The following is a 13,371-nucleotide window of genomic DNA, read 5'->3' on the forward strand; positions in this document are numbered from 1 at the left end:
GCAGTGAGCCCAGAGAGACCTTTTATCTTTAGAGTTTTTGGAGGGGCGTGGACCTAAGAATGCGTCACGTGGACTTAGCTTCTGGAAAGCACGTTTGTCCTGTGTGCCTGAAAACTCTGCTGAGCAGACCCAGGATTGGTATACACAGCTTGGTGGAATCTTTATCAGCATCTCAAGCCCTGGTGAGGAAACAGATATGGTGTTTTTTGCATGACTGTGTGGAGGTGCGTGCCTCTGGACCAGGTACAGGAATCTGACATGAAGAGGCATTTTACCTATTTCAAGGTGTGCAGTTCTGTTCCAAAATACGGAAGCATGCACAAAAAACACTGAGAATATTGACAGAAAGTTTCAGTGACGTTTAGAACTTGATTTTTTTCAAAAGTTTTTAAAGGGTAGTTGTAGTGGCAAAGTGGCAAAGCGTTAGTCGCCCGGTCGTGTCCAACTCTCTGCGACCCTATGGCCTGTAACTTGCCAGGCTCCTCTGTCCATGGGATTCTCCAGGCAAGAATACTGGAGTGGGTAGCCATTCCCTTCTCCAAGGGATCTTTCCAGCCCAGGGATTGAACCCGGGTATCCTGCATTGCCAGCAGATTCTTTATTGGTTTTAGGTTCACAGCAAAACTGAGCAGGTGGTATTTCTCATATGGCCCCTGCCCCCACACAGTGACGACCTCCCCCACTGTCAGCATCCCTCACCAGAGTGGAACAGTTGTAACAACTGGCAAACCTTCACTGACACACCACTGTCCCCTGAAGTCCAGAATTCACATTAGGATTCACTCTCAGTGTTGTACATTCTATGGGTTTGCTCAAATATATAATGACTTGGATTCATCATTATGTTGTTGTGTTCTGTTTAGTTGCTAAGTCATGTCTGACTCTTTTCAACCCCATGGACTGTAGCCCACCAGTCTCCTCTGTTCATGGGATTTCCCAGGCGAGAATACGGGAGTGGGTTGCCATTTCCTTCCCAACCCAGAGATTGAACCACTGAAGGTGGATTCTTTATTGTTGAGTCGTTCATTGTTATAGTATCATGCAAAATATTATCACTGCCTAAAGACCATCTGTGCACTGGCTACTCACCCCTTCTCTCCCATCCTCACCCCCTGGTAACCACTGATCTTTTTCCTGCCTCTGCAGTTTTGCTTTTCTCAGAATGTCACATATAGTTGGAATCATACAGTATGTAGCCTTTTCAGATTGACTTCTTTTACTTAGTCATGTGTATTTAAGGTTCCTCCATGTCTTTTCATGGCTTGATCACTCATTTCTTTTTAACATTGAATCATATTCCATTGCCAATATGTTGCACAGTTTATTTATTCGTTCACCTACTAAAGTACGTATTGGTTTGTTCCAAGTTTTGGTAATTATGAAATAAAGCTGCTGTAAACATTGGTGTGCAGGCTTTTGTGTGAGCATAAGTTTTCAGCTTAGTTGGGCAAATAATAAGGAGTTCGATTGCTTGATTGAAACATGACACATTTAAATGGATGAAAGGGAACAAACACGTTTGACAAGTGGGAAGTCAGTCTAATCAAGGATAGATTAAATTGCCTTTTTGGGAGGAAAAAGGAAATTATGATTTAGTATGAGAAAAGCAGGAAAGGAAGTCTGGGTGTGATTTTTATTCACTAATACATTTAACCAGGAAGTAGGAATTGATGATTTATAGTCTACTTTTTAAGGAGAAACACAACTTTTAGTGTAGAAAAAGAAGTTATTTTTCAGTGAAATCAGAGCTGTACTAACTAGTGTTTTTCATGTTCCTATCAGAAATTATAATTAAAATGTCTGAGTTGGAAGCTGAGCATCTATGTTGAGTTGTAACACAGGGTGAGGATATCAAAAATCTTTTGACTCCAACTTTTCACTGTTTTCTTTTATGAGCTCATTGCCACTGGGTTTTTCCATGAATTTGAAACATGTGTGTGTAGTACTTTGGAAAGAAGATTATTTGCTTAAACTTTACAAACTGAGCTAAAAATAGAAAAACACTTTCTATTTTTGGAATGCCTTACCAGCTAAAAAGTGAACACAGTTACTGCATATATTAAGCAAAATATTGAGATGGGAACAGATATTTAAATAGCAAAATATATTAATTTAGCTAGTTGTGAAATGTCACAATGACACAAATTGATTGTTCTTTCTACTGAAGAGAGAACTTTGTGTCATAAAGTAAGTTTCTGTTTTAATAAGACTGCTGAGTATGGAGAGAAAAAATGGCATCTTGAGAAAGTTCACTGATGTGAGCTTTATTCTTGGGGGGATTTGTTACTGTCTGGTTCACCATACAGCTCTAGGGTTACAAGTTTGGTGGCTCCCTTTTTACACTCCAAGACCTAGAATTTCTAGCTGGGCTTCAGCCAGTTTCTTTTTTTTTTTTTTTTTGACCTTCTGGCATAGCATGCAGTCCTGACCGGGGATCGAACCCAAGCCTCTGGCAGTGAAAGCACGGAGTCCTAACCACTGGAAAGAAAAAGAAAGTGTTAGTTGTTCAGTTGTGCATGACTCTTTGTAACCCCATGGACTGTAGCCCACCAGGCTCCTCTGTCCAAAGGATTTCCCAGGCAAGAATACTGGAGTGGGTTGCCAATTCCCCCTCCAGGGGATTTCCCAACCCAGGGATCAAACCCTGTTCTCCTGCATTTCAGGCACATTATTTACAGTTTAAGCCACCAGGAAAGCCCTAACCACTGGACCACCAGGGAATTCTCAGTCCGCTTTTAATTTTGCAATGTAGTGAACTTGGCTGGAGCTTAAGAAATTTAAAAATGTTCTTTTAAATTTGTTTGTTGTTATTCTAGCTAACAAGAAACTACAACTTGATGCACAAAATCAAAACATAATGTTAGAGACCTTAATTTAAACACTGACACAGCTCTATCAAAGTAGAGTGTTCTTCAGCCTTTCCCCTGAATTTATTGTCTAAACCTGAATGTCTTCACAAGATTTATTCTTCCACTCTGTACTTTCTTTCATTCATTCACCAGTTTAATGAGCATCCTTTGCTCTGAGGCTGGCTTCAGATACTCAGTCTTGCCACCAAAGACTCTATGTTGGATCATTTAAAATGTGAGCACATGTTTGTGCTTGGGAGAAAGCAAGAGCTCTCGGAGAAATGCTGGATGAGCAGCGTGAGTGAGCAGGATCCATTTCTTAGGAAGGAATATCTGAACTTTCTGAAAGTATGACAGGCTAGTAATGCTTGTGCACACCAAGTCTCTGCCCAGAATGACGGGAATTTACCAGCACAACTTGGACGCTTCACGGTATGCCTTACAGAGTGAAAGTAACAAATGCGGCACAGTCATACTGCTAGACATAGCAACCCATAAAAAGGGAGAGGGAAATATTGAGAGATGTTGGGGGGCCCCACCTGTCCCAGAATTAGTTTTGGCTAACACACAATCTCTTCTTTACTCTCAACTGTTTGTCTATAAACTCAGCCATGAACTTGAGATCTCCAGCCCATCACTTCTGTTCTATTTCTGTATTTATAACAGTCACGCTGTATTAGCCTTCTCTGGAGAAACAGAACCAACAGGATATATTAGAGAGATATATAAGGGGAGAATCGTTATAGCAACTGGCTTACGTGGTTAGGGAGCCTGAGAAGCCCCATGATCTGCTGTCTGAAAGCTGGAGAACCAGGAAAACCAGTGGTGTATTTCAGTACAAGTCTGAAGGCCTGAGAGTTGGGAGGGCTGATGGTGTAAGTACATCCTGGTCTGAGTCTAAAGGCCTGAGGACCAGAAGCACTGAGGTCTGAGGGCAGGAGGAGATGGAGGTCTCAGCTCAAGGAGAGAGAGAGAGAGTGAGAGAGAGCGCGCATTCCTCCTTCCTCTCCCTTTCTGTTCTATTCAGAGCCTCAATGGAGGGGATAATGTCCACTGAACGTTGGTGAGGGTGACCTTCTTTACTCGAATGCTAATCTCTTCCAGAGATACCCTCACAGATACACCCAGAAATAATGTCAACCCGGCTGTCTGGGCAGCTCTTAATAACACATGAAAATTAACCATCACACATACTCATCATTGGCTTCGCTGGTGGCTCAGATGGTAAAGAATCTGCCTGCAATGCAGGCGATCCAGGTTTGATCCCTGGGTTGGGAAGATCCCCTGGAGAAGCGAATGGCAACCCACTCCAGTGTTCTTGCCTGTAGAATCCCATGGACAGAGGAGCTTGGCAGGCTATAGTCTATGGGGTCGAAAAGAATCGGCTACGACTGAGAGACTAACGCTTACTTATACCCTTCATTAAGCTACAACAGTCATGGCTGCTGCTGCCGAAGTTTCTTCGTCCCCCTCTTCACCTCTCCCTCCTGCTCCACCCCCCTCCCCAACCCCACAACATCAGCTGACATTTCCTGAGCACCTACTATGTGCAAGGATTCAGGCTGTGTGCTTTATATGCATCTCATTTAATCCTGAAACTAGTCCTTTGAAGTGTAGGTTCCATTATTATACAAGCTCAGGAAATTAATTTACCTAAACCATTAAACATTATCTAAGTCATTAAACCACCATCACATAGAGGGATTTAAAAAATTGAGCTGTAATTCACAGGCCATGGAATCTGGGGCTTTAGGATACTCACAAAATTGTGTAACCATCACCACTGTCTAATTCCAAAGTATTTTCATCACCTCAAAAAAAAAAAAAAAATCCATACTCATTAGCAATCACTCCTCATTTTCCCCTCAATCCCTGTAAACCACAAATCCAATTTCTATCTTTCTGGATTTGTCTATTTGGATATTTCTTTTAAATGGAGCCATACAATATATGTCTCAGCATGTCTGCTCAGTCAGTCAAGAATCCTCCTGCAATGCAGGAGACCTGGGTAGGGAAGATCCCCTGGAGAAAGGAATGGCAATCCACTCCAGTGTTCTTGCCTGAGAAATCCCATGAACAGAGGAGCCCGGCAGGCCCGTCTCTGGGATTGCAAAGAGCTGGACACTACTGTGAGACTAAAGCACCACCACCACCATATACAATATCTAGTTCTTTACGTCTAGTTTCTTTCATGTAGCATAATGTTTTCAAGGTCCATTTATGTTGTAGCATTGGTACTTTATCACTTTTTATGACCAAATAATATTCTGTTGTGTGGGCACACTATCCGTTTGTCAGTTGATGGACATTTGGGCTGTTTCCACTTTTTAGCCGTTACAATAACACTACTGTGAAAACATTCATATATGATTTTTTTTCACGGACATATGTTTTCAATTCATACAGAGGCACTTTTTTCATGACATTTCTGGATTTGCTAGTATCCTTTGAAAATACTTTTTCTGGAAACAAACTTTTATGCCAGAGAGGCATGACTGCACACCTCCAAACTGCCATTTGCTAAAATGGTCTTTCTGTGGCGTGAGCTTTGACTTCTATCCTATCTGTCCTGGTATGGCTTGATTCCCAGAGATGAACATCAACCCTTCATGCCAGTGGAAAACCCACCCCTTCATCATCATCCATAGAAGACCTGAGGTCTTCTGTCAGGACGCTGGTTCTTCCTTTGTGGCCAGAAGTTATTTTTCGTTCCTTTGGAACTCCACGGAGCTTCCCTTGGCGTTCGCTCTCTCCTGCTATCTCCTATGGCTGTCCAGGGCATGCTTCGGCTTTGATCATTTTTGCTATTCCTTGTTAGGACACGTGTTGCTTTACTCCACAGCTGCTAAGGAATATTCACAAAGTGAATAAATTCTTGATCAGTTGCAGTGATGTTGTGATTTATAGTAAGCAATTTGCTTTTGGTCTTTGTCCACCTTTCTAGACACAGGACCACTAATACTCTTGGAATTTCCTGTTTAGAGAGTGATAAAGGTGTCTTTTGTTATGTTAATGAGGTGACTTTTGGAAAGTCCCTAGGTCCCCTTGGGATGGAGGCTGGTTGCTAGGGTAACCAATTTGTGATTAGGAGGTCCCCACCCCCTGAACTCTGCGGAAGGGAGAGGAGGGGGAGAATGATTACAACGGCCAAAGGCCAATGAAGAGATCAGTCAGGCCTCTGTATGAAGCCCCCGTAAAACCCCAGAAGGATGGGATTAGAAGAACTTCCAAGTTGATTAACAGGTAACAGATTGGATCAGAGCAGTGTGCCTAGGAAGAGCAGGGAAGGTTCACCCCGTTTCCCCACAACTTGCCCCATGTCTCTCTTTCCTTTGGCTGTTCGTGAGTCACATCCTTTTATATAAACTGATGCTCTAGTAAGTCAGATGTTTCCCTGAATTCTGTGAACCACTCAGTAAATTAATTGAACCCAAGGAAGGGGTTGCAGGAGCCTCCAATCTATAACCAGTTGATCAGAAGCACAGGTGACAACCTGGACTTGGAATTGGTGTGTGAAGTCAGGCTGGAGTAGATAATGTCAGAATTGAGTGGAATTGTAGGACACTCAGCTGGTGTCCCAGAATAGCATGGTGTTGTGGGAGAAACAATCAAACCAAACACATTGTAACTGCTGTCAGCATCCTAGTTACCAAGAGCCAAGTGGTTCTCATTCTCTTGAAACCAAGTTGAGTGTCCTCCCAGAGTTGGTGTGACAATGACTCTATTTTTAACCGGGTCTTGTGGTGGGGAAGAGCAGGTTGCAGAGTGAGGTCATGCTTCTGCAAGTTTCCGACTTCTGTGCCCTCCACATTTCAGCTGTGGGAGAGGAGCTGGTCAGCATCTCCTCCTGGACTCTCAGGAGGGTTTGCTGTCCTTGCCCCTTGCTCCTTTTCAAAGGAGGAACATGGCAGAAGGGCAGCAGGGTCAGGCTTATTTGGGAAACTATGATCAAGTTTAGTCCCTGAGCAATTCTTCCAGTTTCTGAGTTTTCTCTTTCTAGCCCTCCTTTAATGTCTCAGGAAAACTGAGATGGTGAGACATTCAAGTGAAAGTGTTCGTCACTCAGTCGTGTCTGACTCGTTGTGACCCCATGGACTGTGGCCTGCCAGGCTCCTCTGTCCATGGAATTCTCCAGGCAAGAATACTGGAATGAATAGCCATTCCCTTTTCCAGGGGATCTTCCCAACCCAGGGATCAAACCCAGGTCTCCCTAATTGCTGGCAGATTCTCTAATGAGCCATCAGGGAAGCCATAAGCTTCCTTTTAAACGTACCTGGACCTGGGTTTTCTGTAGATCCTACTTGTTTAGATCTCTTCAGTCTTATTTGGATAGCCTATTGCTCTCCACAGAGCACAGAAATCATTTTTAAAAATAAAGGATCCAGGATTGAGAATTATGGAAGTGGTTCTCAATCCTGGCTAATAAACAGAATCTCTCTCACACACACACACCACACTCTTCCAAGTTTTAAGTAAATCCAGAGGTCAACACCAGTAACACCTCTCCTGCTGAATTCATTCGGGTTACACATTTTGCTTGGCTGGGTGGAGAACTTTAATAATTGAGTACCTATTCTCCACATTGCCACAGCTCATTTGTTCCTTATTGTCTCACACTTGGCCCTCTTCACACATTAATATGACCTGCCTGCCCCTTAAGTCTTTGAGAATTCAGCGCTGCCACAGACAGCCAAATCATCTGCCCTCCTTCCTCACCAAGCCGCCTTGGCAGCACAGGTAACTCTAGGGAACCATCAGCGTCTTTGAGCAATGATTATTCTGTCTGTAAGTGTCTGTAAGTATTCTGAATTCTGGCTGAGAGGGCATCACTGGGGAGCTATTAAAAATTATCCATGCCCCCTCTATGTTCACTCCTTCCCTAGGGGAATATACAATTTCTTAGAGGAGGATACATTTTTTCATATGGGAGGAAACGTAGTATTTTAAGGAAACTCATTTTGAATGTGAGATTTGTTAGATTGTCTGATGTTAACAGTTTCCCCTTAATGAACTTCCAGATTATAACAGAGTTTCTGTTGGCAAGGTACATGTTGGCAGGGAATTAAGAACTTAGCTGGTAAAGAACCCATCTGCCAGTGCAGGAGATGCAAGAGATATGGGTTTGATCCCTGGATTGGGAAGATCCTCTGAAGAAGGAAATGGCAACCCACTCTAGTATTCTTGCCTGGGAAGTTCCACGGACCGAGGAGCCTGGTGGGCTACAGTCCATGGGGTCACAAAGAGTTGGGCATGACTGAGTGTGCACACACACATGTAATATTTACCCTTACAGCCCCACATGTTACTATCAAGTCCATCCATCAGAAAGGTTCTTAGATTCCCCTGAAATGAGTGATTCTGCCCAGTCCTAGATCAAGCAGAACACCTGGAGCAGATGGAGACCTCTCTTGAGTCTAAAATCACGTAAGGTTTCACTTCAGTTCAGTTCAGTCACTCAGTCGTGTCCGACTCTCTGCAACCCCATGAACCGCAGCACTCCAGGCCTCCCTGTCCATCACCAACTCCCGGAGTCCACCCAAACCCATGTCCATCGAGTCGGCAATGCCATCCAACCATCTCATCTCATCTCGTCCCCTTCTCCTGCCCTCAATCTTTCCCAACATCAGGGTCTTTTCAAATGAGTCAGCTCTTCGCATCAGGTGGCCAATGTTAGGTTTAAGTAAGTAAAGTTGCTCAGTCGTGTCCAACTCTTTGTGACCCCATGGACTGTAGCCTACCAGGCTCCTCTGTTCATGGGATTTTCCAGGCAAGAGTACTGGAATGGGTTGCCATTGCCTTCTCCAGGGGATCTTCCCAACCCAGGGATCGAACCCAGGTCTCCAGCATTGCAGACAGACACTTTACCATCTAAGCCACCAGGAAAGGCCGAAGGCAAACGCAAACCGGGAACTGCGGGAGACTCCACCCTGTTGTATGTACTTGGATCCAGGTTTAAACAGTGACACCTGGATGTCCCTATTTCACCTGCCCACACTCTTTCCTTTCTAGCGTATTCAGGATTTAGTCTTTTTTTTTTTTTTTGTAAGAAGTGCAGTTTTCTAAATTTAAGGTAATTTCTCTATTTTTGCCTCCCCGCCTCCTGCCAAAGAAGCAGAAAGTTTATCTCAGTCAGTTGGGAGGTAATTCGGGTTTCCTCAGTACATTTCAGGTTCCCCTCTGAGTTGCTTCTCAGTCCTAGGCGTTTTCCTAGAGCTCAGGTTGGGGATTGGAGTGATGCTGTAGGCTGACATTTGTCATCCACCCAGCTTGTCCTGCTGGTCCTCAGCTGCTCATCCACTCCCACTAAAATGATGTTGCTTCCCCTTAGCTCACTAGGTCTCTCTCTGCTGAGCTAGTTCACACCATCACACGGATGAGGGACAGTTTAGCTGGTCTCTCAACTGTTTGACAGTTACATTATTTTAAGGCCAGTGTGTCTCACATTCTAGTGCATTTCAAACTCTATGTGCATCCTAGCCTCTTGGAGTCATGGTAAAATGAAGCTTGTGACTCTGTAGGATGGGATTAGGGCAGGGTCCAAGTATCTGCATTTCTGACAAATTGCCAGGTGATGCTGAAGCAGCTGATCCATGGACCACACTTTCAGTAGCAAGGCAGTAGGGACCATAAAGGCTCTCACTGAAATGGAGCTTTCAGGCTCTCTTCTGCTTGCTTGGAGGAAGTAATGTGATCAAATGGAAAGATTTAGTTAGATGGTTGCAAATGCACTCTCGCTTTCCACCTCTAGGGAACATTACTGCTGAAATGAATGAAAGAATAGCACTTCCCTAAGATGTTCCAAAGGCTTCCCTGGTGGCTCAGTGGTAAAGAATCCACCTGCCAACACAGGAATGTATTCCTGTATTCCAATACAGGAATTCTTGCCAGAGGCAGGAAACTCTGATTCCATTCCTGGAATGGGAAGATCCCCTGGAGGAGGAAATGGCAACCCACTTAAATATGCTTGCCTGGGAAATCCCATGGACAGAGGAACCTGGTGGGCTACAGTCCATGGGGTCACAAAAGAGTCGTACATGACTTAGTGACTAAGCAACAAAGATGCTCCGAAGGCTCTTTTCAAGTACCCAGGTAGGCTTTGTTAGAATGATGTCACTCTTGACATTCACCATGCCTTTATCATTTATCTTGTTCCCATGCATCCCACCTGGGAGAAGAAAAAGAAGACACCCCTTCCTCTCGTGTGGTCTTCTTGGCATTTATGCCCTCATATGCTTGCCTTAAGTGTAGATTAGACTGAATGCTGCAGAAGTTTTGGGATGTCACTTCTGTGGTTTACAGAACCACTGACTTCCTTCTTGGACACCTGCTCTTTCTTGAATCCTGGGGGATGCAAGTTGTCATTCTGTGAGCAATTTTATGGGGAGAACCACATGCTGCAGCAAGAAACTGAGACCCTGAGCCCAAGAGCCTGCAAGGAACTGAATCTTGGGAACAACTGTGTGTGAGCAAGTGGATGCTTCAGTTCCGGCTCAGTCTTGAGATGCCTGCAGACCCAGCTAACAGACCTGGAGCCAGAGGTGCCCAGCTAAGATGCTGCTGGATTTTTGACCCACAGAACCTGCTATTCTCAGTTTCTAAGTTTTGGGGTAATTTGTCATGTAGCGGTAGATATTGAATATACCCATCTAACTCAAGATGACAGGCATTTTGGAAACGCCATAAAAATGTCCCAGGAAGATTGTTGTTTAGTCTCTACTTATGTGCAACTCTTTTTCCACCCCAGGGACTGTAGCCCACCAGGCTCCTCCATCCAGGCAAGAATACTGGAGTGGGTTGCCATTTCTTTCTCCATCTTCCTGACCCCGATCAAACCCCAGTCTCCTGCATTGGCAGGCAGATTATTTACAACTGAGCCACCCGGGGAAGCCCCCCATGAAGATAGGACACAATTAATATAACAAAAGGAAAGAATCAAAATTCTGGTTCTAGGGTGGCTACTTGGTCTGAGGCAAGTGAGTGGCTCCATATGACACATATATTGACATTTACACATTGACTATTCATGTGACCTTTAGCCTTTTTTCTTTTTTTTAACGTGCAACTCTTGGGTGTCAGAGTTTGAAACTCAGCTTAACCTTTGTAGCAATAAAATGACTACACGGCTTATCATCTTGCCTTGGAGAGAAGAAAACTGGTGAAACCAACATTTCTCACGTTGCTGAAATCTCCAGGCTGGCAGGAACTGAAGGTTCTTTCTCCACCGCCCCTTTTCTAGTCTCAACAGCTGAGTTTTCTGACTACAAGAAAACCACCTTTGATTATATAAAGGTATTAGGAGTTAGGGAAACACTAGGCCTTTTGTTACCAGCAATCTGGAGCTTTTAGGAAGCAAAGCCTTGGGGGTGGGGGTAACCCCTGGGAGTTGGGCGGGTTTTGTGTCGGCTCCGGCTCTGGGGCTTTCATCAAACGTCTGGTAGAGGAATTCCTAGTTTTTTCAAAGTTGGGCCAAACGGACCCCGAAGGCCTAGGAAGCCGCGTCCCTAAGCCCTCAGGGTTTACGACTCCTCCCCCGAGAGCCGCGCAGCCGGGGGCGTCCCGGAGGAGGACGACCCCCGCGGGTCCCAACTTCCCGCCGCGAGCCGAGCGTGGGGGTGGGCGGGCTGGGGGCGGGGCCGGCCGCGCTCCCTCCCCCGCTCCCCTCCCCCGCTCTCCCCACCCACTTCCCTTTCCTCGGCCGGGCTGCCCCGCGGGCGCGACCTCTCCGGGCGGTGACGGCGGGGAGGAGCCCGCCGCCGCCGCCGCCGCCGCCGCCGCCGCGGGGGGAGCCATGCCCCGGCCCCGCCGCGCCCCGAGCCCGCTCCTGGCTGCCCGCCGCCGCTCGGGCCGGCGGAGGGAGTGAGCGGGAGCCGCGGGCGACGAGCCGCCGCCCGGCCCGCGATGTCACCATTGTTCAGCTGGGTGGCCAAGGTAGGCGGCGTCGGGCCGGCGCCCGTTACGGTAGCGGACCTCCCGGGAGCTGGCGTCCCGGCGGGCGCGGCTCGGGGAACCTTGGTAACCGTCGGGCTGCTGGGCGTCCGGGCCGCTGGGGCTCTGCGGCTGGGTGGGGGTGGGATCGGACCGCGGCGAGGGGCGCCCCTTGCTCAGGGACCGCGTCCGGAGAGCGGCCAGCGCGGTCCGGGGCGCTCACCAGGTGGTTCTCATTCATTAGACTTTCTTCCCCGAGGGGAGAAAGAGCCGGGGGCCTCACGCCCATTTCACGGGTAGGGAGAGTGAGGCTCGACACCGGGCGGGTGGGCCTCTGCGGCCCCCAGCGCGCCCCGGGTTCCCCGCGAGGCGTGTCCAGGCGGCGGGACCTCGCGTGTCAGCCTCCCGGATACAGACAGGTTTGTGCTCGGTTGTCGGGACCGTGCAAGGAGGATGCCCGGAGGCTGAACTCGGCGCGCTTAGAGGATGTCTGTCTTTTGTTTTTAACTCCCTGGTTTCCAAGGGCGGGTTTGGGGGGGTCTGAGTTTTAAGTCTAAGTTCTTTTTATTTCTTTGAAGTTTTATTTTCAGAACATTGGCGCCTTCAGGATCACTAAGCGTTACAAGTCCAGGCCAATTCCGCTGTTGCAAAAACGAAGGGATTGGAATGGATTTCTAGAGTTCCCACCAGTTTGAGAAGGCAGGGATAGAATAATATCCTCCCGGGGTACCAGGTGTCGTGTGTTCTGAACGATGCAGCTCTTGAAGCCTCTGCAGGCCGGCGGGCTGATCGGGCACCTTTCTCGAGTGCAGCGGGCTCCTCTCTCTGCCAGCCCCTTCGCAGGGCTCGCTCTGGGTGTATGGCAGGTTAGTTGAGCAATTAAACTCCCTGAGAGAACCCGTTAGCCGTTCTGTGACCCTTTACAAATAATAGGTGGTGGTACCTCTAGTTATGATGCAGTGTTTTTAGAGTGTTAAAGTACATTTTTACAAATACCTTTATATGAGGCCGATAGGCTTTGCTTGTCATTTAAGTGATAATAAAATAGAGACGCAGAAACCAGGTAACAGTTATTAGACAGGCTCTATATCCTACTGTCTTCTCTTGCCCACCAGAATCTTCAGTTGCTGAAACACAGCTAGTAGGAAAAGTGAAGTGACTTTCAAACGTGTTTTGAGTCGTTGTGAATTAGTTTTGTACTGAAGACAAATTAACAATGCCCAGATTTTCTGACTTGAAGTGATAGCTTATTGGCTTTTCCAAATAGTGCTAAAGTTTAAAAATGTCATATAGTTTAAAAAGTAATTCAGGGTGTGTTGCCTGAGTATTCTGTTACTCATTCTAGGTTGAGGATTTGAATCTGCTTCTATATTGGGTTGGGCAATAAATTCGTTTTCTGGTGACATCTCATGGAAAAACCCGAACAAACTTTTTGGCCAACCCAATATTGTTACACTGTAAGGCCAAAAGGAGTAAGAAAAAAAAAAAAGACTTGTTTTATTCCAAAATCAAAAGGTAAATCTAAAAAAACCTTACTGCTAATACTGTTTTATAGTTTTATGTACTTTCCTAAAACATACAATATAAGATGCTTTAC

At 46.1% G+C, this 13,371-nt stretch overlaps 1 protein-coding gene across 5 annotated transcripts in view; it reads left to right on the forward strand.

Annotated features, from left to right (window-relative positions):
* TBC1D1 (TBC1 domain family member 1) overlaps positions 1 to 13,371 on the forward strand; it is a 224,136-nt gene that overhangs the window by 68,312 nt on the left and 142,453 nt on the right. Inside the window, exon 1 of one of the 5 annotated variants that reach the window (XM_043870720.1) lies at positions 11,548 to 11,777. The exons of 3 other annotated variants lie outside the window; for them this stretch is intronic. In XM_043870720.1, coding sequence (XP_043726655.1) covers positions 11,748 to 11,777 — 30 coding nt within the window. In that variant the 5' untranslated portion in view covers positions 11,548 to 11,747. Of the gene's footprint in view, positions 1 to 11,547; positions 11,778 to 12,511; positions 12,641 to 13,371 lie in introns of those variants that run through there. One more of the 5 variants, XM_043870718.1, reaches the window with a different exon arrangement.

Source organism: Cervus elaphus, chromosome 17 (genome assembly GCF_910594005.1).
Source record: "Cervus elaphus chromosome 17, mCerEla1.1, whole genome shotgun sequence".
Taxonomy (NCBI): Eukaryota; Metazoa; Chordata; class Mammalia; order Artiodactyla; family Cervidae; genus Cervus; species Cervus elaphus.